The sequence below is a fragment of the Pteronotus mesoamericanus genome, unplaced genomic scaffold (genome assembly GCF_021234165.1).
Source record: "Pteronotus mesoamericanus isolate MK-2021 breed Mesoamerican mustached bat unplaced genomic scaffold, CSHL_Meso_final scaffold_1066, whole genome shotgun sequence".
Taxonomy (NCBI): Eukaryota; Metazoa; Chordata; class Mammalia; order Chiroptera; family Mormoopidae; genus Pteronotus; species Pteronotus mesoamericanus.
The window spans coordinates 1,918,686-1,945,500 of NW_026555299.1; the positions used below are offsets into that span (position 1 = coordinate 1,918,686).

The following is a 26,815-nucleotide window of genomic DNA, read 5'->3' on the forward strand; positions in this document are numbered from 1 at the left end:
TTTAAGGGCCTTCTCTTCCAGCCTTTTACGTGATGTGGCAAGTTTTTTTCTACATCCCTAACAGATTGTTATTAGGATACATACTAAATACTACATTTTTAAAAAATGTAGCTCGTTATTTTCTATAATGTATTTTGAGGAAATCTAGGTCCACAGAAATGAATAAATATTACTGAGGTTGGGCGGGGGTGGGAAAAATGTCTGTGGTCAAATAATTTGGGAAATGCTGCATTAAAGTTAAACAGGTTTCTTTACTGCAGGACTTCTCAGAACCTTTAATATGCTAATGTGCATTGTGAATCTCCAAGAGGGGGATATGATATGCAGCATTCTTGAATACTTCTAATGACAGGGAGCCCACTACCTCATAAGGTAACCCATTTGTTTTTTGTACAGCTCTAATCCTTAGCTCTTCCTTGAATTGATCTGAAATCTATCTCCCATAACTTCTACTTCTATTAAGTGCTTACAGGTTATGCCAGCACACCACACTCTCTGTGTTAACTTTTATGTAGTAAATATATATATGATTCTGACCACGCTTGTCTAGACTGTTTTTTTTCTTTCTTATCATTAAATAGTATTCTGGTAAATGTGGCACCCAGTTCTAAGATCTCGGCCTCATTATCACTATGCTCTTATACACTATTCTCCAGCCGCTTTCATTTTGAATTTCTGTGAGTTTTTAAATTCAGTTCAACATTCTGGTTGTCAGGTATAGTTGAGATGATTTTAGTAAATATGCTTGGTGTCTGTAAAGAAAGGTGGGAAATAGAAGAATGTGTGTGTTTGAGTTAGGCCTGGGCCCAGGAAGCTGAGGTAGAAGCTTTGTGTTAGAATGAACGCTGCTCGTAGGGAGAGGTGAAGACACCGCAGTGGACCTGAGATGGAGAGGGTGCTGTGGGGACCTGACCTGCCCCGGCCCGGAACACCCCATCCTTGTGTTGGAATGGTATGGCCTGTGTAGGTATTCCATTTTTTTTTAAAAAATGAGGACCCCCCCCAAAATAAAGCAAATGATATATATTTTATATTCAAACACTTTCAGATGTTCAGATATCATAAGTCTGGGGGCGGGGTGTAGAAATTTAATTTAATGGTTAGGAAACATCAGTCGCACTGGCTGAAGTGACTTTGTCAGCAGTTAATAATACCAGGATGTGAGCACAGTGACCTTGCCAGATTCAGATGGGAGCCTCTCAAACCAGGATTGCCCAGCTCTTCGTGCAGTAGCATGTTTTGGTTGATGCTGAGGAGTGTCACCAAAGAGCTACCACCATGAAATTAAAAAAACAAATATTTTTTGTCATTTTTATTGATTCATGTTAGTAAATGTTAGTTTTCAATAAGTGTTACTAAAAGAATTTTATTATTTTTGGCATCCATGGTGATTTTTATCACTATTAATTAAAAGTTAAAGATACTGTTTTCTCTCCTAGCATGTTAGATCCATAGTATTTTGCACAAATTGAAACCTGATATTTTAGTATAAGACATGTGACAAATAAGGATACACTGATCTGTCAAGACTTTCTACATTTTTATATTTTAAAAAATTAATTGTACCTATTCAAAACACTATTCCGAAATATAGATCAAAAGTGGAGTCCTGTACCAGCCAACTATAGCGAACACAGAACTGTCCATTTTTAGGGAATTCAGACTGGGGGCACAATATATTAGGAACTTACTGTTAGTTAAAGAAACTTGGTTGATGAGTTGAATTTTGAATGGAAAAAGGCTTGCAGCAGTTCAGGAACAGAGCAGTGTTTCTTAGCAGTAAATTCAGAGTTACAGCATTACTAAATTATTAGAATCATAATGAAAGACCTAGAGGTCGCATATCTCCAAGCAGAACTATACCCAGAAAAATAGTTAGAAACTCCTTTCTTAGAGAATTTCAAAATAGGCAAGTCTCCCGACTTTTCAGCAGTATACTATATTGAGACGTAAAGTTTGTGTGTATGAATAAGAGCATTATATTAGGAATAGCATAGAACTTTATAGTTGACAAAGGGCTTTTCATATGGTATTTACCTTATTTAAACCTCATAACAATTTTATGAAGTAGGTGATACTGTTCCCATTTTCTTGATTTATAAGCAAACATACAAATTTTAAAAACCCTGAGGCTGAGTGATTACACAGTGAGTAAGTGGGGTCAGGGTTTTTGATTTTGGGGACAGAAGTTCTTCCCAGACATCACTGCTGCCTTTCTTAGTGGGATTTGATTATTGTCCTTGCTTGGTTGCTTGGTGGAGTTTTTCTTTGTTTATGTTTTTTTGTTACTAGAAGGTGAGAAGCCATTAGGCGCCCCAGTAGTTTGACTTGTATAGTGTTGAAGATAACAAACATTGGTATTTTGTTCTAGGTAATTGTTCTTTCTGATGGTAGTATTTAGAGCTGTTGGATGGTGAAAGGCATTATATCTCAGTAAAGTGTCTATTACTGTTTGTGCATCTGTTTATATTTACCATACAAGTGATTTATTTATAACTTATTAGAGTTGGTCAAAATTTGGTAAATCATTTTTTTTACAGATTTAGCAACTCATGCTTTCTTTATGATGCTATAAACAGCACCCAAATGGTCTTCACATGATGGCTGCATGAGTTGTTTAAGCCCCCAAAATGTTTTTTAAAGAGGATTCAACATATTCTTGCCTTGTTTTTAGAAGCTATAAATATGTGTATATAATTTGTTCTTTTAGGGAGAGACCAGTCTCTTAAAACTGCTATCCAGGAAGAGACCTTTATGAAAAATGATTTCAGATGAATTTTCTAATCCTCCATAAGTTTTTCTATAACAAGTCACTACCTTTTTTAACCCCTTTTAAAAAAATGGTTTATTTTGAAATAAAATGAGCAATTGGCATTTAGAGTTCTTGTCAAATAAAATGTGTGTCTTTGTGTGTCTCTAAGAAGTAGACACCAACCTGGTGAAAGAAGTGAAAGCTGTCAGCTCCTTGCTAACTTGAGTTGCAGGCTTTTTACCCTGTTGGACACTCTTTGACATTTAGAGCCTCCAGGTTAAACCTTGGTTTTACTTTTTCTTTTCCTGAACATTTTCTTTCATCAGTATAAAATTCTCTGATGTTTTATCTAATAACCCTCAGTTAATTTTTTGTTATTTAAAAATAAGTGCCTATTTTCTATGTAAATTTTTAAAATATTGATACTCTGGAAAGAAGAAAGTAAAAAACCCTTAGTGTTACTCCTCAGAGATAACCAGTGGCAAATTATGAAAGTGCTGCCTGACTCAAATACAAGACAGCTGGCGTATTACTATTTTTATAAATCTTTGTTAGTTTGATAGATGAAACTTATCTTCTTATAATTTACATTTCTGTGGCTATGTTTTTTATTCATGTTTGTTGGTTTTTATTTCTTCAGTGATTTGCTTTTTTATAATTTTAAAAACTTTGTAAGCACTCTTAACTGTAAATTATGTTAACTCTTTGTTGTTTATATTCTAAGGTCTCTATGTTTTTAACCTGCTATTTGTTTCCGTAGTTTATATGAGTTGAGTTGAGCTATGATGTTAATATGTTACAACCAGTAAAATAAAATACGGCCTTTCTGGTGTTGAAAATACCCCTTTAACTTCAAGATGATTCGTAATTTGACAGTTACTATAACATAAATTTTGGGCACATTTACTACAAAATTAAAACTAATTCAAGTACTGTTTTCAGGAAGAACTCTAGTACATAAATCAAGAATTTAGTGGCAAGGTTATTTTAGAATTTAAAATTAAAGTGACTATAATTTTGTTTTTTTAAATTTATTTTTTTAAATTTATAAATCATGTTTATTCTATTACAGTTGTCTCAATTTTTACCCCTTTACCCCCCTCCACCCATCCCACCTCCACCCCCAGCCCCTGCTCCCACAGTCAATTCCCACTCTGTTGTCCATGTCCATGGGTCATTCATACATGTTCTTTGTCTAGTCCCTTCCCCTTCTTTCCACCATTGTCCTCTTTCCCCATCCCCTCTGGTCACTTTCAGTCTGCTCCAAGTTTCCATGCCTCTGGTTTATTTTGTCCCTTAGTTTATTTTGTTGAATAGGGTCCATTATAGGTGAGATCATATGGTATTTGTCTTTCATCAACTGGCTTATTTCACTTAGCTTAATATTCTCCAGTTCCATCCATGTTGTCACAAAAAGTAGGAGTTCCATCTCTCTCTCTTTCTTTCTTAAATGCAGATTGATTTTATTTTTTTAAATGTCAAAGTTAATTATAAAATATTAAAAAAATTTAAAACCACTATAAAGTCTCAGCAATTAAACCAACATGACACCAGCACAGAAATAATCAAATAGATCAATGAAATTTAATGAGCATTCTAGAGACAAACATATATATCTATCTAACAATATATGATTAAGTTGATATTTCAAATCAATGGGTAAAATAAGGCTTATTCAACAACTAAAGTGCATGGACCACTATTACTTGAAATAAAACAAACATAGAGGCCTATTTCACACATTATACAAGAAATATTCAGGTGAGTTAAAAATCAATTTGTAGAATCTAAGGAGTTTTAGAAGAAAATAGGACTAATATTTTTCATGACCTGAAGTAAAATATTCAAACCCAGAAGCTATAAAGTAAATATTAACAATATGACTATATTAAACATTTAACTATATAGTAATATACATATTAAAAAAATTAAAGGACAAGGAATAGAATAGAAAAGTATTTGCAACAGACCTAAAACATGGTTAATGGGGTTTTTTTTTTTTTTGGAAAAAAATTCTACAAACCTTTAATCAATAAATGGATAAAGACTACCAAAAAGTCATGTAAGGGTTTTTTTTTTTAATAATAGAAATAGGTAAGAAATATACTAAAACAGGTTTAGTTTCAACAAACAATAAAGGAACAATTAAAATAACATCATTGTTAAAGTGGCTGTAGTTTAAACATGTGAGTTTGTATGTAACATAATCTTATATGATAACAAAAACCTTGGTCTAAATCAGCAACTTAATGAGTCTCATGTTTATTTATTATAGTTCCAAAGATTTTCTAAGATAATAAGTAGCTGAAAAACCCAGGTTTGTTCATCAAAATATGTCTTCTTTGCCAAATTGTATCCCCTCAATGTACTATCTTCATGTACTTTTTTTGTTGATAATACCATTGTACAATAATCCTTTCCTAGTCTACATAGATGTGAGTTTGAAGGAATTTTACATTTTTGAGTTTTCTTTTTTAGGTTAGAGTATTTTGATACTACAAAATAGTATATAAGCCCTAGGGGAAAGATTGCCAATAATGATGTTTTAAGTCTAGTGAGGTTAAGCAAATGTGATGAAAACTAATATTGACCAGTCAAGATGGAGGTGTAGGTGGACATGCTTCACCTCCTTGTGCAACCACAAAAAGGAATTACAAGTAAATTCTCCCCCCCCAAAAACACCCAAACTGTCAGAAAATCGACCTGTATGGAAGTCTGACAACGAAGGATTTAAAGAAGCCACTTTCATCCAGACAGGAGAGGCAGAGACACGGAGACAGGGCAGAGAGGTGAGGCAACACGATGTAGTGTGGAGAGGCAGCAGTGATGGTGGGATGAGCACAGGCAGCCCCACATTCACATGTGGTGGATAAAAATCAGGAGGGAGATCTTGGGAGCCAGTGACTCCAACCCCAGGCCAGACTGCACAGCCCAGGGTTCCAGCACCTGGAAGATAAATTCTCGTAACGTCTGGCTGCAAAAACCAGTGGGTGTTGGGGCAGCAGAAAAAACTGCCAGATTTTCAGGAAAGTTCACTTAAAGGGCCCGCATGGTCTTAAAACATATGCAAACTCACGCACTCTGGGATTCAACACCAGGGCAACAGCTGGAAGGGCGCCATTCCCGTACAGGGACTGGGTGAAGTGACTGGAAACAAGGCGAGTACCTGGCAAACCCTGAGAAGCCAGTCAGTGGCAAGTCCCCTCTCTGACCCTGCCCCCACACAGAGCCACAAAGTGGTAAAGCGGGTTGCCCCATCCTGGAGATTACCTAAGGTTCTGCCCTCCGCAATATACAGGTGCCTTTTACAGAGAGTCTACATAATACACAGAGCAACTCTACATAATACACAGAAACAAACACAGGGAGGCTGACAAATTGAGGAGACAAAGAAATATGGCCCAAATGAAAGAACAGAACGAAACTTCAGGAAGAGAACTAAACGAAATGGAGATAGCCAACCTATCAGATCACTAGTGATTAGGATGCGCAAAGAACTCACTGAGTATGGCAACAACATAAAGGAAGAAATGAAGGTTACACTAAGTGAATAAAGAAAAATCCACAGGAAACCAACATTGAAGGGAAGGAAGCTGGGATTCAAATCAATGATTTGGAACATAAAGAAGATATAAACATTCAACCAGAATGGCAAGAAGAAACAAGAATTAAAAAAAAAAAAAAAGGATAATATAAGAAGCCTCTGGGACATCTCCAAACACGCCAACATCTGAATCATAGGGATGCCAGAAAGAGAGGAGGAAGAGCAAGAAATTGAAAACTTATTTGAAAAATTATGAAAGAAAACTTCCCTAATTTGGTGCAGGAAATAGACATACAAGTCCAGGAAGCACAGAGAGTCCCAAACAAGCTGGACCCAAAGATGACCACACCAAGACACATCATAATTAAAATGCCAAAGGTTAAAGATAAAGAGAGAATCTTAAAAGCAATGAGAGAAAAGAAGTTACGTACAGGGGAGTTCCCATAAAACTGTCAGCTGATTTCTCAAAAGAAATGTTGCAGGCAAGAAGGGACTGGCAAGAAGTATTCAAAGTGATGAAAAGCATGGACCTACAACCTAGATTACTCTATCCAGCAAAGCTATCATTTAGAGTTGAAGAGCAGATAAAGCGTTTTCCAGACAAGGTAAAGCAAAAGGAGTTCATCATCACTAAGCCCTTATTATGTGAAATGTTAAAGAGACTTATTTAAAAAAAAGAAAAAGATCAAAACTATGAACATGAAAAAGGCAACAAATTCATAGCTATCAACAACTGAATCAAAAAGAAAAAAAAGGAAAGAAACTAAGCAAACAACTAGAACAGGAACAGAATCATAATATGGAGATTATTTGGGGGGTTATCAGCTGGGAAGGGGAAGGGGGAGAATGGGAGAAAAGGTGCAGGAATCAAAATGTATAATTGGTAGGTACAAAACAGAGGGATGTTAAGAATAGTATAAGAAATGGAGAGGATAAAAAATATATATGCATGACCCATGGACATGAATTAAGAGGGGGATTGCTGGAGAGAAGTGGGGTACTGAGCAGACGGGGCAAAGGGGAGAAATCGGGACAACTGTAATAACAATCAAAATATACTTTTAAAAAAACTAATATTGACAAGTGTGTATTCCTTAGTTAATGATTTTATTATGACTGTTAAATCAAGTTTTAAAGAAATGCTAGGAATACTTAGGTTGACTATGGACTTTGTCTATAGATAAATAATTTCTAGAAAGTGTAGAGTATGAATCTCATTGAATTGATATAGGGAGTAGTGATTCTTTTAGCTTTCTGATTATTTCCTTCTTCAGTTTATAAGACTGCTGAAAAGTTGTTCTTACTACAAGTTTTAGAGGTACAGAAATGTAATGTTTAAATTTATTCAGACATAAGCAAACTTTGCTTTGTGAGTTTGAAGGAATTTTACACTTTTGAAATTTATTGTTTTTTTAGATTAAGAGTATTTTGAGACTACAAGAAAAAATATTAAAAGCAAAATTAACCATTGAGTATTAAATTGCAGTAGTGATGAGCAGAGCAGGATAAGAGAGATCACATTCACAAATCTAGACTTTTGACAGTCTCTGCATATGCAGTTATACACATAGCCAGAGGGATGGCACTGGCAGGCCTACGGAGGAGGTGGTGGTCATTGTAAGCCTGGAAACGTCTGTTCCATTGCTAAACGTGCATAATAGATTTATTTTTAATACCCTTTTCATAACTTTGTGGAAAACATAGTAACATTGCCTTGTATTTGTGTTAATTATTAATTTGTTAAATTGTAAACCTTTAACTTACTACCCCTTTCATAACTTTGTGGAGAACACAGTTACATTGCCTTGTCTTTGTGTTACGTATTAATTTGTTAAATGTAAACCTTTAACTTAAACCAGAGTTTTCCCATTTTCAGTTTTTAAAATTGTTTAAATAAGAGTTAAGAGTTCATCCAAATAAAAAAGGTGCTCTGGCCTTCTGTAACCTCTGAGGGACTCTGAACTTTCCAGTTTACTCTCTGTGATGTTTAAAAATGTATGACCCTGTTGTTATGTCTCTTTCTAAGGACAGTATGTCCTGGATGGTTGTAGTCTCCCCCTCTAGATTTCCAGCTCATCCAGGGCAGAAGTGGTTTTGTTCAGCTCTCTATCCTCAAAGTGTAGTATGTAGTGTGGCACTGAGCCCATGGTAAGTGCATAGGTATTTTCATGACCAGATTAAACACTTTTCTTTTTTCGTTTCTTGCTTCTTTGAAGTTGTTCTGTAGAGGAATGCTCAAAGAATAAAACTCAGAAAGTTTTGGTACCAATTCAGTATAACTATTTATTTTGGAAAGAAATCTGTTTGGGGAATTTCTTCCCCTGTGCTGGAGGATCAGATATTTTTCAACTACTATAATTTATTGTATTTAACATGAGTATTTCTGTTATACCTAACATAATGATCCAAAACATTGATTGATCTCTACAGCTACAGTGAGAAGAGGAGTTTGTTATTTTAAACAGAGGCTGAAGAAACTATAGAATTAGCAGACATAAGAAGAAAGTGGAGAAGGTAGAGGATGGAGTTGCAGACTCTACAGGAAGCTCTTAAAGTGGAAATTCAGGTTCACCAGGTATGTTGCATTATTGGCTTCTCCCACATCATGTTATTAACTAATGGCTAAGATTAATTAGTAAACAGATCCATCTCTGATTTTTAGTACTATTGTTAATCATCTTTCAGACAGTTGTCCAGTAGTCACATCATTTGCCTTTTATCACTACTTAATAAACTCAACAATAATATTTTTGAGAACTTTAATAAAATATTCCTGATTTCCTTTTCATAGATATGAACTGAAAATATTTTTTTGTATAACAAAGGTGTTAAAAGCAACTCTTTTTTCTGGTTCATCTGAGGGACTTTATACATGTAATTTATGACTTAACTTGCATATTTTAAGTGAGACGTGTTTGACTTGACTACCATGTATACCAAAGCTTTTATGCATTCAGCTTTATGCCTGGATTCCAGTTGTTAGTGAAGAAAATGTGATTGCCTTCACAGATGTTAAATTTCAGATTTCATAATTCTTATATTTTACGTCAGGTACTTAGGCTAAACAAACATTTAAAATACAGAAATAAGAATATATTTATGATTATATTTACCTGATAATTATTTTCATAAAATACATTGTACATTAAATATAGTTTAAATGTGTATGTTTTACTTACTATAACTGTAACCAATACAAAAAGCAGTCCTTAAATCATTAACATTTTTTATATAAACAGAATATCACTGTTTTATATCTCTTCTATACATTAACTAGATGTGGTGTTGGATTTAAGACACACACAGACATAAGTAATGTTTGGTGAATAAAAAGTGATAAATGATGAATTGACTACTTTTGAATGTTTGGGGTTTTGGAATAGGAGACAAAATATTTTTTTAAAGGTGTTCTTAGGTATAGTTTGTTTTATCTGAATAGTCTTAAGGTAAGGTTAGTTTCTGAAATTGTTGGAAAAATACCTTGGGTTTTTGGTGACTGCTGAATTTGCAAATTGCTCAAAATTAATGGATGAGAACTTACAGGAAAGCTCCAAAGCTTCACATATATGTAGAGAGAGAGATACATACACATATACTTTTTACATTAAGTCTTTGTACGTTCAGAAATTCCTGCTGCTGCTTTGGATCTTATTAAGCTCTTGCTCAGCAGTAGTGTTACAGTTTGCCATGTATAGGCGGGCTTTTCTATTTGAAGTGTGTTTTTTTTTCATGGTAACTTCAAGAAATATAGTATATAATAAGTGTTATATATTTAAATTTAGTATATAATAAAATAAGCACATTTTATTTTACTTGGCTTTACTTCCGTTACTAATTGGGGAGAATAAAAAAATCTATTGACAAAAACAAGCTTGTCTTTTTCCTGGACAGAAGTATTTTAACATAGAGGGTGTTGAATACCCAATATGGCTAAATGGCAAATGATGACAGTTAAGTTCACAGTTTGTTCAAAGCCGACATCATCATAGAACAAATCTCTAGAGAACAATAATCAATCTGAAATTTACATGGATGAGAGATCATTTAATGAAGTTGTATGTGATTGTTGGAGATAATCCTCCTCAAAAAATTTTGAGATGGCAGAGTTGACATTTTGCTTTTAGTTCATCCTCACAAAATTTGAACAAATCTCGATAAGATTTTCTTGAAAGACTCATGACCTAAATTGAACTAAATTACTAAAAATTAAGTAGAGTGTTAAAATATTATTTTGTTTCATATTTTAATTCAAGCATACAAATTTTATGAAAAGTATAATTATGAAAAAATTTAATGCTTATTCTAAAATCTAATTTACATTTAAAATTACATTTGTTGACTCAAAGGGATATAATATTATTCATAAAGTTACCCCGGTTACTATCTTAATATTCACATTAACTGTTTTCTTATATATTTAACTACTTATTTTTAGCATAAAATAGCACTTATAGTTATCTTTTATTAATAGACAACCTTTTGTTTTTTGCAGTAATAAACACATATGTTTATTGATAGATTTTAACATGTAGAAATACTAAGATATTTTTATTCCAGTTACACTTAGAATACTTTTCTATGTTTAAAAAAAAATTAAGTATTAACAGTAAATCCAAGTGACATGCCTAGTTTGTAAATCTAGTGTTGTTACTCTGATTGGATATGTGGTAACTTACGTGATCACTGATTATGACAAGTTAAGCGATGCCAGGAATGACGTCAAAGTAGGCTCTGGCTATTAGGCTGGGGCCAAAGGCACCCCTTTGTGCATTTCCAGTTATGGAATGAAGTTAGGGCTGAAATTGAGCTTACTGGATGGAAAGTGTGTTGTGAAACTACCTGGTATTGCTGTCATAGAAGTATATTTTTATTCTTTATAGATAGGGAAATGGTTTTAAAAGTAGCTATTCAACTATGTACACATAGTTGATGTTGAATAAATGTTTATATAATAATGGCCTGCGGTGGGCATCTCACCTTTTTTTCAGAAATTGCCTTTTTGATGACTCTTATGCAGATTTGATGAAAGCTGTATTTAAACTTTCAGAGTATTTATTCTACATGGAACCCAATAGTATAAAGCAGAGGTTAGCAAATATTTCCTGTAAAGAGCCAGATAGTAAATTAAAATATTTTATACTTTGTAAGTCATTTCTAATCTCTGTCACAACTTCTCTGCTCTGCTGCTGTGCAGACAAAGCAGCCATAGACAATATATAAATGAATGGGTGTGGCTGTGTCAAATAAAACTTTATTTACAAAACAGATAGATGGCCACATTTGCCTGTGGTCTGTAGTTTGCTGTATTATTGCAACAGAAAGTAACAGGTTTGCTAATCCAATGTCATCTTAAAATCACTAAGATTTGGATGGTCTAGTTAAGTTGCCCAGCATGTTCAGTCCTGCCTCTGATGATGTAAAATGCAGCTTGACTGCTTACAGATAGAATAGTTTATTCAATTTCCTCAGAGGTGGGGTTTTAGTGTGGTTATGAGTCAGTTTTTAAAATCTAGTGTCATGGAAGAAAATCTTTTTCAGCTTCAAAAAGACAGCTTTAGCATAGTAGCCTACTCTTTGGTAACCAAATCAAAAAGGAAAACCGAAGGTTTTTTCATTGAAGAGTGTGGTTAGCCTTTAGGCTGCATTAGTAGAAATGTTTATGTATAAAACCTTGTAGTTCAAATTCACTGATCTCTTGGAATGTATTACTAGTGTTCTGAAATTAAGACCAGGATATAGAAGAGTTACTACTGTCACATGTGAAGTAGAGTATATCATAGGTAACCTATATACCTTGTGTATTTGGAGGTCACATGGTTGACAACTTCAGCTATCTAGAATGTAACTCAGTACCTGAAATAAGGCTTTTGACCAACTAGAATAAGTGCTAGAAGTCATTTACCAAAGATTATACAATAAAAGCTGACTTTTTAATACTGGATTGGCCAAAACGTCTCTTTGGTTTTTTCTGTAAAATAAAAGACACCTTTTTCATTTTCACCAGTAACTTTATTGATTTGCATATTTTGAGTACGTTGGCTATCTCGCACTATTGGCTTCTAGTGGATAGAGGCCAGGAGTGCTGCTAAACATCTTCTAATGCATAAGACAGCCCCACAGCAAAGAATTATTTGGCCAAAATGTCAGTAGTACCAAGAAGCCTTGCAAATCACTTTTGACCCATTCGATCAGTCACAGCATGTTCTCCATGCAATGGGCACAAATCTTTTTTTGCATTTCAGTTGTGTCTTTATCTTTCTTTACATAATAAAACATAATACACCAAAAATGTTACATATTTTATTTCATCTTCAATATTAAAATGGTTGCACAAAAATTCACCAATTTTGATAAGTTTTTTTTAAATGCATGCTGATATGACAGCTATCACAATACAGTCTAACCACATTGTTTCGAACGAAGTTAAAAACAGTTCAGCACTTAGGAGAGCCATTATATGGAAAAAACTAAACAAACTTTTTGGCCAACCCAGTACTTAGAAGGCAGATAGGTATGTAATATATTTTAGAAAGTTTTTATTTTATGACTAAAAAATTTAAAAATACCTTGTCACCCAAAGAGAGGGACACATGTTCAGTTATATGAGAAGTTCACTTGTGGAACAGCTTTTTCCCAAATAACTTTTAGGAGTCAGCTTTCTGATACTCCATCCTTCAGATACTCGGGCAATGATGCTTTTAGAAGTTGGGTTAATATTAGACAATACCCACTCTTTCTTTGTTTTTCATTTTGTTTGGACTTCTGTTTTCCTTAGTAAAGATCTATCTTAGTCAATATTCTGGTTGCACACTCCTTCCCCTAGGATCTCAGGTAGGTAGTTTCACACTATTATTGTTCCTTCACTTTCTTACTCTCAAATACTGAGCATCACTGTTCCACCAAGTACATCCCTGCCTCCCCTCATAGAGAGTAGCAAAGTCATGTCTGAAACCAGGCTTCTTTTGTACTCTGCTGTTGTATATGAGAGCAGTAACTTTCTAGGCCTAACTTAGGACTCTAGACAGTGACATTTTAAAGAGATGTTTGGCTTTTGGAGCATCCAGCTTGTTTAAATTGCCTTTTAAACCCCACCCTCAATCCCTATCCTATCTCCACATTTGTTAAAAGCAGGAGTATTTTGCCCTGGCCAGTGTGAGTCAGTTGGTCAGATTCACCTGTAGACCAAGAGGTCGTGGGTTCGACTCCTGGTCAGGGCTCATACCTTGGTTGTGGGTTCAATCCATGATCAGGGCACCTACAAGAGGGCCACCAATGTTCTCTTTCACGTTGATCTTTCTGTCTCACACCAGTGTTTCTCTCTCATATTATCTCTCTCTTCCCAACCCGTTCCCTCTAAAAGCAATGAAAAAATAATGTCCTCAGTTGAGAATTTTAAAAAAAAAAGGGAGCACTTCATTTCAAATATAAAGTGGTAGTTTGATTTTTTTTCTTATATTAAAAGGAGTGTCTCATTAATCTTTTATATAGATGACAGAAGGTTTTTGTTCTGATTGTGATGTTGCTCATTTTTTGAGTGTGGACTTAAAACTCTAGATTTTGGGGGCCAAACCTGATTAGCCGTAGTGAGTTAATGCATAAGACTGATGGCTCTTTTTCTCTCTTTATTGCCAGAAACTGGTTGCTCAAATGAAGCAGGATCCACAGGTAAAATACTACTTTTATTCATTTAATTTTTAAATTAATTTCTTAAAAATAACCATAAAATACTAAAATATATACCAATATTTAAGTAGTAAAAACTATCTCATCTCTAACAGCAATTATATTTGCATATTGGTCTTCAGGTTATAAGGGTTTAGAAAAATCCAGTCATTCGGTTCTAATATATCAGTAGCTATCATTTCATTTTTGTTACTGTTAACTTGCCTTTGTGTTAATTGCTTTGAGTATTTTGGTAGGGAATTGAGAGTTAATACTCTTCATTGAGCTTAAATTTCATTTTCATAAGCCCACTTACTCAGAATCAGTTTGTAAGGCTTTCTATAGTCTCAAAATTATTGAAGATGGCCCAGAACCATTCTTATTTTCTCATAGTTTATAGTAGAGATAGTGTATAGAACTTTTAAATACTTAATCACACTATGTTACAGGGCAAGAATTTTAGGATAAGTTTTTAAAAGCATTTAAAATTTATTATTTTTTAAAGAGCACATAACCTAGCAAATTTTACATTTTCTTTAAATTCTTATAGGAGATTTATTTACACATTTTATTCTCTGTCCCTGAAGAGAACTCTTCCCTAAAAAGTTACTTTGTCTTTGATGATTATGTGTATTATTTAGGCAGTGTCTCTTTTGCAGCCATTAGACAATGGGTCATAAGTATGGAGAATACTTACGAGACTCTCTTAGAATTTCTCCTTTTCATTTGTTGATTCATAATCTGTTCACAAAACAACTGGACCCATTGGTGGGCACTCAGGTATATGTATATATATATCTTTAGCTTGTTAAACATACCATACATGCCTTGTGAATTTAAGTCAAATAAATTCTTGGATTCAGGAATGGTGCTGAGGCAAATTGATATTTGGAAGTGGGAATAATGGTCATTTTAAAAAAAATTAGCACCCAATTACCTAACTGTAGTGTTTTAACATAATCCATTGGTAGCTCACACTTAATTTCTGTTTGACACTCGAGCTTCCTTGAGAAGCTTCTCCATTTTTATTTATTTTAAAAATATATTATTTAAATTAGATTTAGGGAGCCAAGATGCAGTAGACCTTAGATTAATAAATTCTTTTATATTTAATATGGTAACCTCTACTATCAGCAACTGAAATATTATTAGAAAACTTTAGCATCTTCTATATAGCTGGTGGTCATGTAACAGTAATCTTAATGTAAAAAGTCTGAGGGGGCAGTAAATTGTTGGACAAGCCTGTGGATGATATATCTATATCTATATTTATATCTATCTATATCTATATCCGCACACATTTATGAAAAAAGGCCACATGGAGTAAACATGAGAAGGAGGATGTGTGCCCTAACCTGGCAGAAGATCAGGCAGAGCCAGTTGAAAGAATTGCATGTGAAATGATGAAGAAAAAGTTGGTCTCTCATTGAGGTGATACTTAGTCTGCTAGTAGGCTGCGCTGCTACATTAAGCATTAATCTTGTTTTTTTAATCTTGGATTTCTCCCCCCACTTGAGTAAAAGGCAAGAATATTTGGTGTATCTCATCTAAAATAGTATTCTTTTTAAATCCTAGAATTTGAAAACTGAGAAAGTGCCCTGGTAGTCAGTGTGTTAATTTGAATGATGTAGTGTTAAGGCAGTTGCAGCACTGACAGCTTTTCAAATCTAGGCTAAAATAACAAATGTACTCTACTAAATAAGGGAGAGGGCAAGTAGAGAAAAACCTCTTATCTTTATTGATAATGCCGTTAAGCAGGCAGTGTATTCATGCTTACAACGTCCATTTTCCTGCTTTTGTCTGATTAGTGGAGCTTTAGGTTTTCTGTCAACTGATACTTTCTGTAAAGAATAACAGCATTTTTAGTAGAAAGGAATACTATTTTACAGATGCTAAAATATAAAACTTATAATTTAAAACAATCGCAAAGGAGCTGGCCCTGTTCTAGTGTTAGGAGACTACATTTAGGATATATGCATTAGGTAGTGATAATACAACTACAGTTTAATGCATGATGAATTTGATTGGCTAAACGCTTAAGGTTGCTTCATCATTTGTAATGCAATATGCATAAAGTCTTCTTGCTACTATTCTGTTAACAAATAAAATATCTTTCTCACAGATATTTTTTCTTTCCAATCAGAATGCTGATTTAAAGAAACAGCTTCATGAGCTCCAAGCCAAAATCACAGCTTTGAGTGAGAAACAGGTAGGGGAAAAGGGAGGGGGGCATATTTTTAACATTGTGTTCTAAAGATATGTCTGCTTGAGACTTCTAGGAGAACTGCTATTTTTCCTCATGTGTGAAAATAAGTGTGGGCAGCCAGACTCAGTTTTAATTTTGCTTGAGCTCTGTTTATCTATTTTTATTTTTGGTTGAAATCATTATCTAGAATATCCCAGGGGTATATGTTACTGGCAAATATCTAAGAGCAATGTGGCAAGCTGCTGTTAACTCTGTTAATTAAACTCTGTACTTTACCCATAGGGGAAAAGGGTAAAGAAAGTTAGTGGGAGTATGGGCTGCTGGATGTGCTTTGTTACCTATCCTAAAGGCTTGAGATGACAACTAAAAAGGATGGAAAGAATGATTGTAAATAGATTGCTCTAAATATAGGTCTCCCATTGTGATTATTGTGACAACTTCTATGTTAATCTTTGATTAGATATTGACCTACTATTCTGTGAAAAACTTTGGTTGAACCTTGTTAGATTTATTCTGTATACAGCAAGAGAAGAGCATCTTGCTTCTTTCTAAGGACATCTGGAAAGTATTTTTTGGAATTTCTTGTGTAATAACCTCCACTTCACCAATTGAGGCAGCTCTTGCCACCAGGTGGAGTGTGACAATTGATAGAGCGATATGAAATTGTCTGTGGTAGTCTGACAAATCATTGTTTTCTTGTTCCTTCCCTGCCACCTTTCCTCTGGCTAAAAGGAGCAGTTTTCTGTCTTGGTGGAGGAGAACGTGTGAACCACAATGATTAGCTGATTTGCCATTGATAGTTAATGCTAGTGATATCTCATTGATTTTTGGCTGAATAGTTCTCAGTAATTGATTTTCATGTTGTTTTTTAAACTTTAATGAAATAATAGCAGTGAAAGTAATTTATTTCTGGAGATTTTTTTTATTGTGTATTGTATTGTGTAATTTTCTTGTAAGTAAGGGGAGAAATAAATTTTGAGAATGATGTGGAATAGATATGAGTTGTTAATGTTTCAGAATAGACATTTTTCAAGCTGAGCAAGCAACTTTTTTTCTCCCCTCTCCTCTTTTTAAGCTACTACATTGCCCCATCTTGTCTTCTCCAGAGATAGAAGATGTTTAGATTAGGGAATTGCCAAACTAAAATTGGGAGGAGGTATGGTGGCGCACAATTTTTAAGGAAAAATATGAACAGAGTTTATTAATATGTATTTGGCTCTGATAGCGAGTCAGTCCTGTGAAGTCAAAATGATGTGTGATAGTGAAAGTGTTCTAGCTTTGGAATTCTGTTAGCGACGAGCCTCCTTATAGTTTCAGGGTTAGTTTGACAAGATGCCAATGAATGAGTCACTTTTGCTGAAAAATTCACGTTTTCCACCAGAGAAAAAAGGTGAGAACTGATTAGTAGAATAAGGGATGGGGAATGCTGTTGCAAAATTAAGATATCTTAGGGCTACATTTGAGGACAGTGGTGCAATTAAGAACAATTTACATTTATTTAAAATTTTTGTTTGTGAGCGCTGATATAAAGAGTTGGTTTATTTCTGTAACTTTTTATTCTTTAATTTTTTTTCTACTACGGACCTTGCTTATTAATAGAAAATTGCAACCATATATGTATCAAGTGGCAAACCGTCCTCTGGACTAAATTGGGATCTTAGAAACTAGAATTTTAAAAAATGGTTTTAGCATCAGTAAAGTTAAGAGAGCTGGAGTCAGAAAATGAAATGCAGTCTTGCAGTTTTATTTGTCTAACGATTAGATCAACCTTTTTGATAGAACAGAAATTGTATCATTTCCTTCAGGGAGGATAGCACCTGAAGGAAACACAGCTATAAAGTTCAAAAGCTGGTCCTTCCTTACACTTACTTTCAACATGAAACATTGATATTTAATTTAGAATAGTATAATTTTAGAACAAACTCCTAATGCTGAATGCCCAGCTTTTTGTTTTTCTTTTCTCACAAGATCCACTTAACCTCTGGGAAAACTTAATGATTTTACTTCAACTTTAATAACTAAAATCTGAATTACCTTACTTACGTGACTAATATTTTAATTTAACATAAATATTTTGGTTGTGAGAAAAATTTTAAATACAGAGTAGTTCAAAGAATGTCATATTTCAGAATTAACAAAGATTAACCCTTTGTCATTGTTTATTTTCTGTATGCATTCTTTTTCTATATGCATTTTTCTGTAATCATTTTTTTCTATATCCACTTGAAAACTTAATTGTACAAGTTATAGAGGCATACATTCTCTCACTTTGCTTTATTAAAAAAAACAAAATATTGCAGATAGTCATTCTTACAGTAAGCACTTATTAGTTCTTATTTGTTATTGCTACTGCATTCTTTGATACTTACTCAATTTCTTTGTCAAGACATTATGAAATTGTTGTATTTGGGAAGATACGATTTTTAGGGAGCATCCTTCATAGCTAAAACCCAGTGAATTTCATCGAATTCTTGGTTAGGAAGTTCCAATGCTTTCAAACTGTAACTTGAGATTTCTGATTAGAAACTTTCCATGGCAGATTTTAAAGTCAAGTTCTTGATCCACAGGGCCAGGTTGACAGTTTTTAACTCAGGAATCTCCAGACTTGATCATCTAAAGAACTTACATTACATAGCCACTAAAAATTATGGTTTCAGAAATTTCATGATATAGGAAAGTGCTCATGATAAAATAAATGAAAAATAAAATACAACTTTATATACATTACAGTCCCATTTTTGTGTATGTTATAGGTATAGATGTGTGTAAATGTGTATAAAAATGGTGTCAGTATAAAGTGTTGTTGGAATGTGATTAATTTACAGGGAGTTTATTTTTTTATACTTTTACATATTTGCCAAATTCTCAACAGTAAGTATGTTTCCTTTATAATCAGAAATAGACAACAAACATTAAAAAAATTTTAACACCAAAATCTTGTCTGTTCCTGGTATATGAACCACTTTAATCAGAAAATCCAACAATTTTAAACACTAGTAATACTGAAGGGTGGAAGTAGTTATTAATTTCCTTAATATGATTTATTCTCATTCTTCACCCCTCCTTCCTTTTTTTTGATATGCGTATGTGGTCTTTAGCTTGTCAGAGTAGAGGTTCTGATACGGGAGCCAAAGCACTTAGTTGCTTTAGTGCTCTGTGCTCATTCTAATTCATTGCGGAAGCAATCTTACCATCCCAAAGTATGTTGCTTTTCGCTGTGGTGATTCAGGCTCAAGCCATGGCAGTTGCATTTTTTATTTCCTCTGCCTTGAACACTTTGCCACCCCATCTCCCTTCACCTGGTGCTCTCCTGGCCAGGCCTCGGGTAGCAGCTTAAATGTTACTTCCTCAGAAGGCCTACTTCTGCAACCCCTTCCTCCTGTCAAAATCAGCTATTTCTATAATAATCTCTCATTGAACCTTTCATTTTTCTCTGATGGCCATGCCATCTAGGATTAGGTTCAGCTGTGAATGACTAAAAACTCGCAAGTGAAAATGGCTTAAACCAGGTAGAATTTTATATCTCTCATGTGAAAGTTCTATAGAAGGACTTTGGCTGGTGATAGTGGTCCACAGTGTCAGGGAACCCAGGCTCCTCCTATTCTGTTGCCCTGCCATTCTCAGCACGAAGCTTCCACATCACATTCCAAAATAGCTGCTCCATCTGGTAAGAAGTGGGAAAAGCAATGAAGAGCAAGCCCTTTATTTTTAAGGATGTTTACTGGAAGTTGCGTGTGCCACTTCTAATTAGATCCCGTTGGTTAGAACTTAAGTCTACTAAGGGCAAGGAAGGTCAGAAGTGTAGTCTATTCCAGGTGGCCACCAGCAGATAAAACTCAGGGACTCTGATATTGAGTGAGAAGGGGGAATAAATACTGGGGATAATTAGTAATTTCTGCCACAGTAGCTTATTACAATTTGTAATTACAGGTATGTGGTTATTTTTAAAAATATCTGTCTTCTTCACTAGACTGTGATTTTCTGGAAGTCAGGGAATATGTTCGTCTTACTTTATTCTGAGTATAGTACTTAGTATAATATTTAGCATAAGATAATATTTAGCATGGAAAAGCATTTGTATTTTTTTTAAATGAATTATTTAACCCATCTGATCTTTTTCTCTGCTTGTAGATAATTTTTAAAAACAGTACATCTTGTTTTCTGTGCTTTTTAAATTTGAAGTATGAACATCTTACAGTTTTGAGTGTTCTTTAAAAACATGATATTTAATAGCTTCAAATATTTAATAGTCTAGCTAGATCATAGTTTATTTCACTATTCCTCCTTTAGCTGATAATAGGATGTTCTCCAGTTTTTCACTAATATAAATATTGCTATAATAAACACCTTTGTATAAAGGTGAATCTGTTTCTTTGTGATTGCATTAGGATAAATTCTTTGGTGTGAGATTACTCGGTGTATTGGTCAGCTATTGCCATAACAGTTCTGTATATAACAAACTAGTATTTTAATGAGGGGCTTATAACACTAAATATTTATTTTCACATTGAGACTAAGATCACCTGGAGTTCTCTTGATCAAGGCTGGGCTTGGCCAGACACATGTGCTTCAGTCCATGGGTTGGCTGGCCCTGCCACCAGGCTGTGGGTAGGGTGAGATCCACTCCAGATGTGTTCATCCTGAGACCTAGCATGAAGGGATGAAGGGGCAGTAGCTACCTGGGGCATACTCATTTCATGGCTTATAACCGGAATGCAAGAAACAGGCCAGACTACCAAAACACATTGTCAGCCTCTGCCGGCATCGAGTCTTTTAACATCTCATTAACCAAAACAAATCATGTGGCCAAGCCTTAGGTCAAGACAAGGGGTATGAATGTATAATTTTGTAACAGAGATATTATGAAGAATTGAGAATAATAGTCTGGTGACCACCCTTAGTGAGAGGATATGAAAGACACTTTTACTATATGGGGTGGGGGAACTTCTACTAATTATTCCTAGAAAAGGCTGTATCAGATTAAGAGCATATATGAGAGTACCTAGTTTTTCTCAGGAGATAACCTATAGGGAGAAAAGAACGCTTTGCTAATTGGAAAATGGAGTAAGACAGATCTGATGCTTTCTGGAGGTGTATTTTTCATGCCATTTGTCCATGCTAAAAATATTCCACAGTATTCTACAGAATTACCTTTTTGGTTTTAGGTTTTGTTTTTCTTTCACTCTTATGTTTTCCTTACTCTTTTTTGAGAGGTAGACCTCTTCATAGTCTTTGGTCTTTTCTACCGTTTTGCTTTTCTGACTCCATGTTTAAAAATTATAGTCTCTATTCCTTATATAATGTGTAACTTAATACAAGATGAAATACTTTTCTGGGTTTAATAAACTGTTGCCATCTGTGGAACCATTCTCATTTTAAAGATGAACATATTTAGTAAAATGGGTCTGATGCACAGAACAACATAGGAATGGATGTGAGGGCACACTGGAAGTTTGATTCTGTTCCTGGCTATAACAGGCTTGGTGATAGGTTTTGAGTTATTAAATCCCTTATATGTTTATTTTCCTATTTATGGAATATTTGGGTAGTGCTTCTTAGAAGTTAATGAATACATATCTTTGAGTGCACTAAATATTTTTGAAGGTAAGTTCTTTTTAAAGGGAAATTGTTGGTTTTAGTCATGGTGGCCAACTTCATCTCGTATATAACACCTTCATCTTACATGTAAAGTACTACTTTTAAAGAAGCTTAGAACATTTTGTATTTAATTCAGTCATGAGGACATCATTGTAATATATAAACTGGGACATGGACTGTTTGTGACTTAGCCATGATTATATAATTAATCAGTGTCATATTCAGAACTAGAATCCAGATCACTGTACTCTTCATTCATTTTTCTTTAGTAAATTCTTAAATTACTCTGTGGACCTTTATCTATCAAGTATTTTTGAAATAGGACATTAGGCACAATAATTACATTGCCTTTAGGCTTCATTGCCTTGGAGTCAAGTAAGTAAATTAGTTCTTAGAGTCTAATAATGGTAACCTGATACATGATTATCTCTAGCCTCTGTTACCAGTAACCATAGAATCTTACCCTCTCTCATTCACAACCAAACTAGTGTGATTGGCACATCACATTAGAATTTAGAAGTATTATTTTCTTAGAAATCCTTGAATTATGAAGGGAATCTGACCTCATCTTTTTATTCAAAGCTTAGGAGTTCCCTAGGATTTAGTCTACAGTTCATCTCTCCTCTCTAATATTTATGTGAAACCACTGGTCCATTTGATTTTCATGGAATGTGTATTTCATTGTTTTAATATATAGAGTGAAATCTCCTACACTATTTTTCATACCTAAAGCCCCCAACTTAAGCCAGGGTAGGGAAAAGTAACTGTTTGAAGCAATCTGTGAACATCTGTCATGAAAACTTCTGAAGACACACACTTTTCTTACTCTGATTTTCTGTTTGTCCTAGATGTGAGTTCATCAGATGAAACAGTGTTTGCAAGTTATCAGAATACTGCCCCTGAGCCTCATCTGCTGCTAATAGCTGATAAGATTATATATGACTTCTTAAGTTTCCAGTATTCCTTTTTATGACTTCCCTTCCCCCTTTTTACTTGCTTAATTATCTTCTTTACTTATAAGCATTTTATAGCCATCATTTCTGGAGAGATTGATTAGTTCTCTGAAGATGGAAAGACTAGTGTGATTTGCTAGAGCAGGGGTCAGCAAACTGTAGCCTGCACCTGGGCCAAACCTGACCTGTCAACTGTTTTTTGTAAATAAAGTTACTGAAAAATAACCATATTTTTCATTTAAATATTGTCTATGGCTGTTTTTGTGCTGCCAACAGTAGAACTGAGTAGTTGTGACAAAGACCTGCCTACATGTAGAAAGTTTGTAAACCCTTATTCTAGAGAAATTTAACCAGAGATGTACTTGACTGGAAGAAATTAGGCACAGTGTAATAGCCTGGGGCAGGCGTGAGTACCACACTGACAACAGGGTGTACAGTTAACTCTTGAGCAGCCGTGAGGGTTAGGGGCGCCAACCCCCTATGCAGGGAAAAAATCCACAAATAACTTGTGACTCCTCAAACACTTAACTACTAATAGCCTACTGTTGCTTTACCAATAATAATAAACAGTCAATGGACACATATTTTGTATGTTATATATATATTATATATTCTTAGAATAAAGAGAAAAAATGTTATTAAAAATCATAAGGAAGAGAAAATACATTTGCAGTATTGCACACACACACACATATATATAGAAGAAAATCCACATATGAATGAATTTTTAACCTATGCAGATTAAATCCATGTGATTCAAGGATCTGCTGTATACTGAGTAAGGAGAAGGCCCTTTTACATACATACTAGCCCTACGGTTTTCAGTTCACTTTTAGCACTTCATTATTTTTAAAGCCTCTTTTACTTTGGATTCTTTTTCTTTCCCTCTTGCTTCCTCCCTCTCTTATAATTTCATTGAAACATAATTAATACAAAATAAACAGTTTTTAAAAGAGTATAGTTTTGATGGAGCGAAGTCATTACCACAATCAAGATAATGAACACACCTATCACCTCTAAAAGTGTTTTTGTGCCCTTTGGTGATCTCTCTCTTCCTCCCCCCTCACCCAGTCCTGTCACAGGCAAACTTTGGTCTACTTTTTGTCATTATGGATTAAGTTTACATATTTTAGAATTTTAATAAATGGACTTACACTGTATGTACTCTTTGGATTGGTTTTAGTTTTAACTGTTAGAAATAAAGCTACTATGAACGTTCATATATAAATTTTTGTGTGGAGATATGCTTTCATTTCTCTTAGGTAAACACTTAGGTGTGGCTGGGTGGTATGGTAGGTGTATTTTTAACTTTTTAAAGAAGCTGCCAAAATGTTTTCAAAGTGGTTGTCCCATTTTACATTCCTACCAGCAGTGTATGAGTGTTCTGGTTGCTCCACATCCTTAGTGCTTCATTCTTGAATTTGAGCATAACAGCCAAGAATCTCAGTTATTTAAGGGAGGTCACTAACATGAAAGGGAAAACAAACCCAGAGAATTGGAAGGAGCAGTTCAAAATAACTATAACTTTAGCTCCTTGGATTAATAAGAGAAGATACTGCATCTGTGAAACAAGAACAGGATGCTAGGAATAAAGGAACAATTAGAAAATTGTTCTTTTTTATTTTTACTGAATTTATTGAAGTGGCATTGGTTAATGAAATTACATAGGTTTCAGGTGTAAATTCTATACAGAATTCTTGATAATAAAAAAAGTTTTGGAAGATGAAATTTGCACAATCTCTCAATTCATAGACTAGACAAAGGGATAGACAGTGAAAGAGAAAAAAATTAGAGGATCAATTCAGAAGGTCTGATACTTGACCAGTAGAAATTCTAAAATAGAGAACACAAAATGGTGAAGAAAAAATTACCTAATAAATAAGTTTCTCAGAAGTGAAGAGCATACATTCGAGATTAAAATAGAATTTACTGAGTACCTAAAACCATGAATGAAAAAACACTCACACTTACACATGCCAAGGCACATCACTAAGAAACTGCTGAACAACAGCAATAGAAGATCCTAAATAAAAGCTTCCTTAGAGGGGGGAAAAAACAGTTATGAATAAGGACTGGGAATCAGACGGCATCAGACTTTCCGCAGCAACACAGGAAGCTAAAATTAAGTGGAATGATGCTTTTGAAATTCTGGAAAACAGTAATTTCCAATGTACAGTTGTATACCTAACCCAATTTTGGATCAAGTATGAGGGCAGAACAGAGACAGTGTGAACATACAAAGTCACAAAACTCACTACCCATGCGCCCTTTTTGAGGAAGCTACTAGTTTCTCTGTCAAAACAAGAAAATAAACTAATAAAGATGAAGCCATGGATCCAGAAAACAGGAAATCCAGTACAAAAGAGGGTTGAAGACAATCCCCTGTTCAATGAAAGAAAAACATAGATGACTTGTAAAATAGGTGTAGAGAACAGCCGGTTTGGACAGGAGGACAAAGGTGTCTAGGAAAGATACAGCCAAGAAAAAAATGGACTGATAGATTATATGGTGTGTTTTGAACCATTACTTAAAGATGTCTTAGAGCTTATTTGGCGAATATGAGAAAGAATTAATGATAGGAATATAGACAACCAGGCAAATGACAGAGGGAGACATTTTTAGTTCTAGGAATAATAAAATGAACAAGGATATAAGTATACTCATCATACACTAATTGTCTTACAAATGAATGTTATTTACATGATCTAATAATACAGACCTTATTAAATATGGGTTTAACTGAAAGTTGCGATGTGACCGTGATGGTCCTGGGGGTGGGAGGAGGTAAGGTGATGTAAGAACTAGATTTCAGTCACCTGTAGTATTCAGTAGAAAATGTTTGGTAATTTTTAAAGTGAAAAATCAAGAAATCACAATGAGTATATATTTTAAAATAAGAAGATAAACACCTGAAGAAACCTCTAAAAGAGTTGAAAATGGTTTCCTGAAAGGCACACAGGACTAGAGAGGTGGAGAGGGTTGACCCAAGGGACTGCTGTTTTTATTATAAGCCTTGTGGTAGTATTTTTGAAGCTATGTATATATAGTCAATTAAAAATAGAAATAAACCTAAATAGGAAACTAAATAGAAAAATGAAAGTCTGGACTTATTATTAGATAGAATGTTGAGTCTTTGTGGAATTACCCTGGATTCCTGAATCAGGTCACCTGCTAAGTCTTTGGCCTCCCATCCATCTAAGGCTGTATTAGGGGCTCTGCTTGGGCCTCTCTAATTTTCCCTTTTCGTTTTCCTTAGTACAAGCCACGCGGTGACCCTGAATTTTGGTTAAGACATTCCTTAGGAGCCTACAGGACAGATGAATGTGTCCTTTTTAGTTGGTTGCTCTTCTCTTTGGGGTGGATAATAAATTTAGGCTCTAATAATAATAACAACAACAGTAAAACATAATAGAAGCATATTACTACTCATGATTTTAGCCCCATAGGATATAACGTCCCTTCTGCACTTAAAATGATACCTTCTAGTACCATCCTCAAAGCCCCAGAAACTATGTAAACTCCATGAGGCCAGGGACTTTTACTTGTTTTGTTCATCCGTGTAAGGGCTCTCAGTAAATGAATAAATGATTACTCCCTGAATTATTTAAGTTCCAACAAATGTATATTTAGAGCCTATTCTGTCTAAGCTCAGGCTCTCATAGGGGATATGGACGTGTATGTAAATAATTACAATAAATTTGAAGTCAGAACATGCACGGTACAAAGAAAGGGGATGTTCTCTTGGTGGGGCATCATGGGAGCCATCACAATGAGCTGGTATCTGAGTTGAGCATTGAAAGATGAGTAGGGATTTGCTAGATGGACAGAGCCCTTACAGGCACAAAGGCCAGCATGTGCAAAGGCACAGTAATAGGTAACAGTGGGGCATATTCAGTGAACAAGTAGTTTAGGATTGCTACAGCAGAGATTCTGTCAGGTGAAGATCAGAGTGTCAGCTTGTATGGTTTGAAAACAAAGCATTTTGTACTATTGTTTTCATTAGTATCAATGCTAAATATAGTGTTAGGAGTAGCTACAATTATATAGCATTTACTATTTGCCAGACACTTCTGTGTGTGCTTTGAATATATTAATTCATT

The 26,815-nt window shown here is 34.5% G+C and overlaps 1 protein-coding gene across 11 annotated transcripts in view; it reads left to right on the forward strand.

Annotated features, from left to right (window-relative positions):
• The window catches only part of PHF21A (PHD finger protein 21A), a 159,915-nt gene that overhangs the window by 27,719 nt on the left and 105,381 nt on the right, over positions 1–26,815 (forward strand). For 8 of the 11 annotated variants that reach the window (XM_054587098.1, XM_054587090.1, XM_054587100.1 and 5 more), the window contains exons 3-5: positions 8,727–8,871; positions 13,929–13,961; positions 16,102–16,167. In XM_054587098.1, the coding sequence (XP_054443073.1) occupies positions 8,818–8,871; positions 13,929–13,961; positions 16,102–16,167 (153 nt within the window). In that variant the 5' untranslated portion in view covers positions 8,727–8,817. Of the gene's footprint in view, positions 1–260; positions 373–8,726; positions 8,872–13,928; positions 13,962–16,101; positions 16,168–26,815 lie in introns of all 11 variants that reach the window. The other 3 variants (XM_054587091.1, XM_054587094.1, XM_054587093.1) reach the window with 1 other exon arrangement.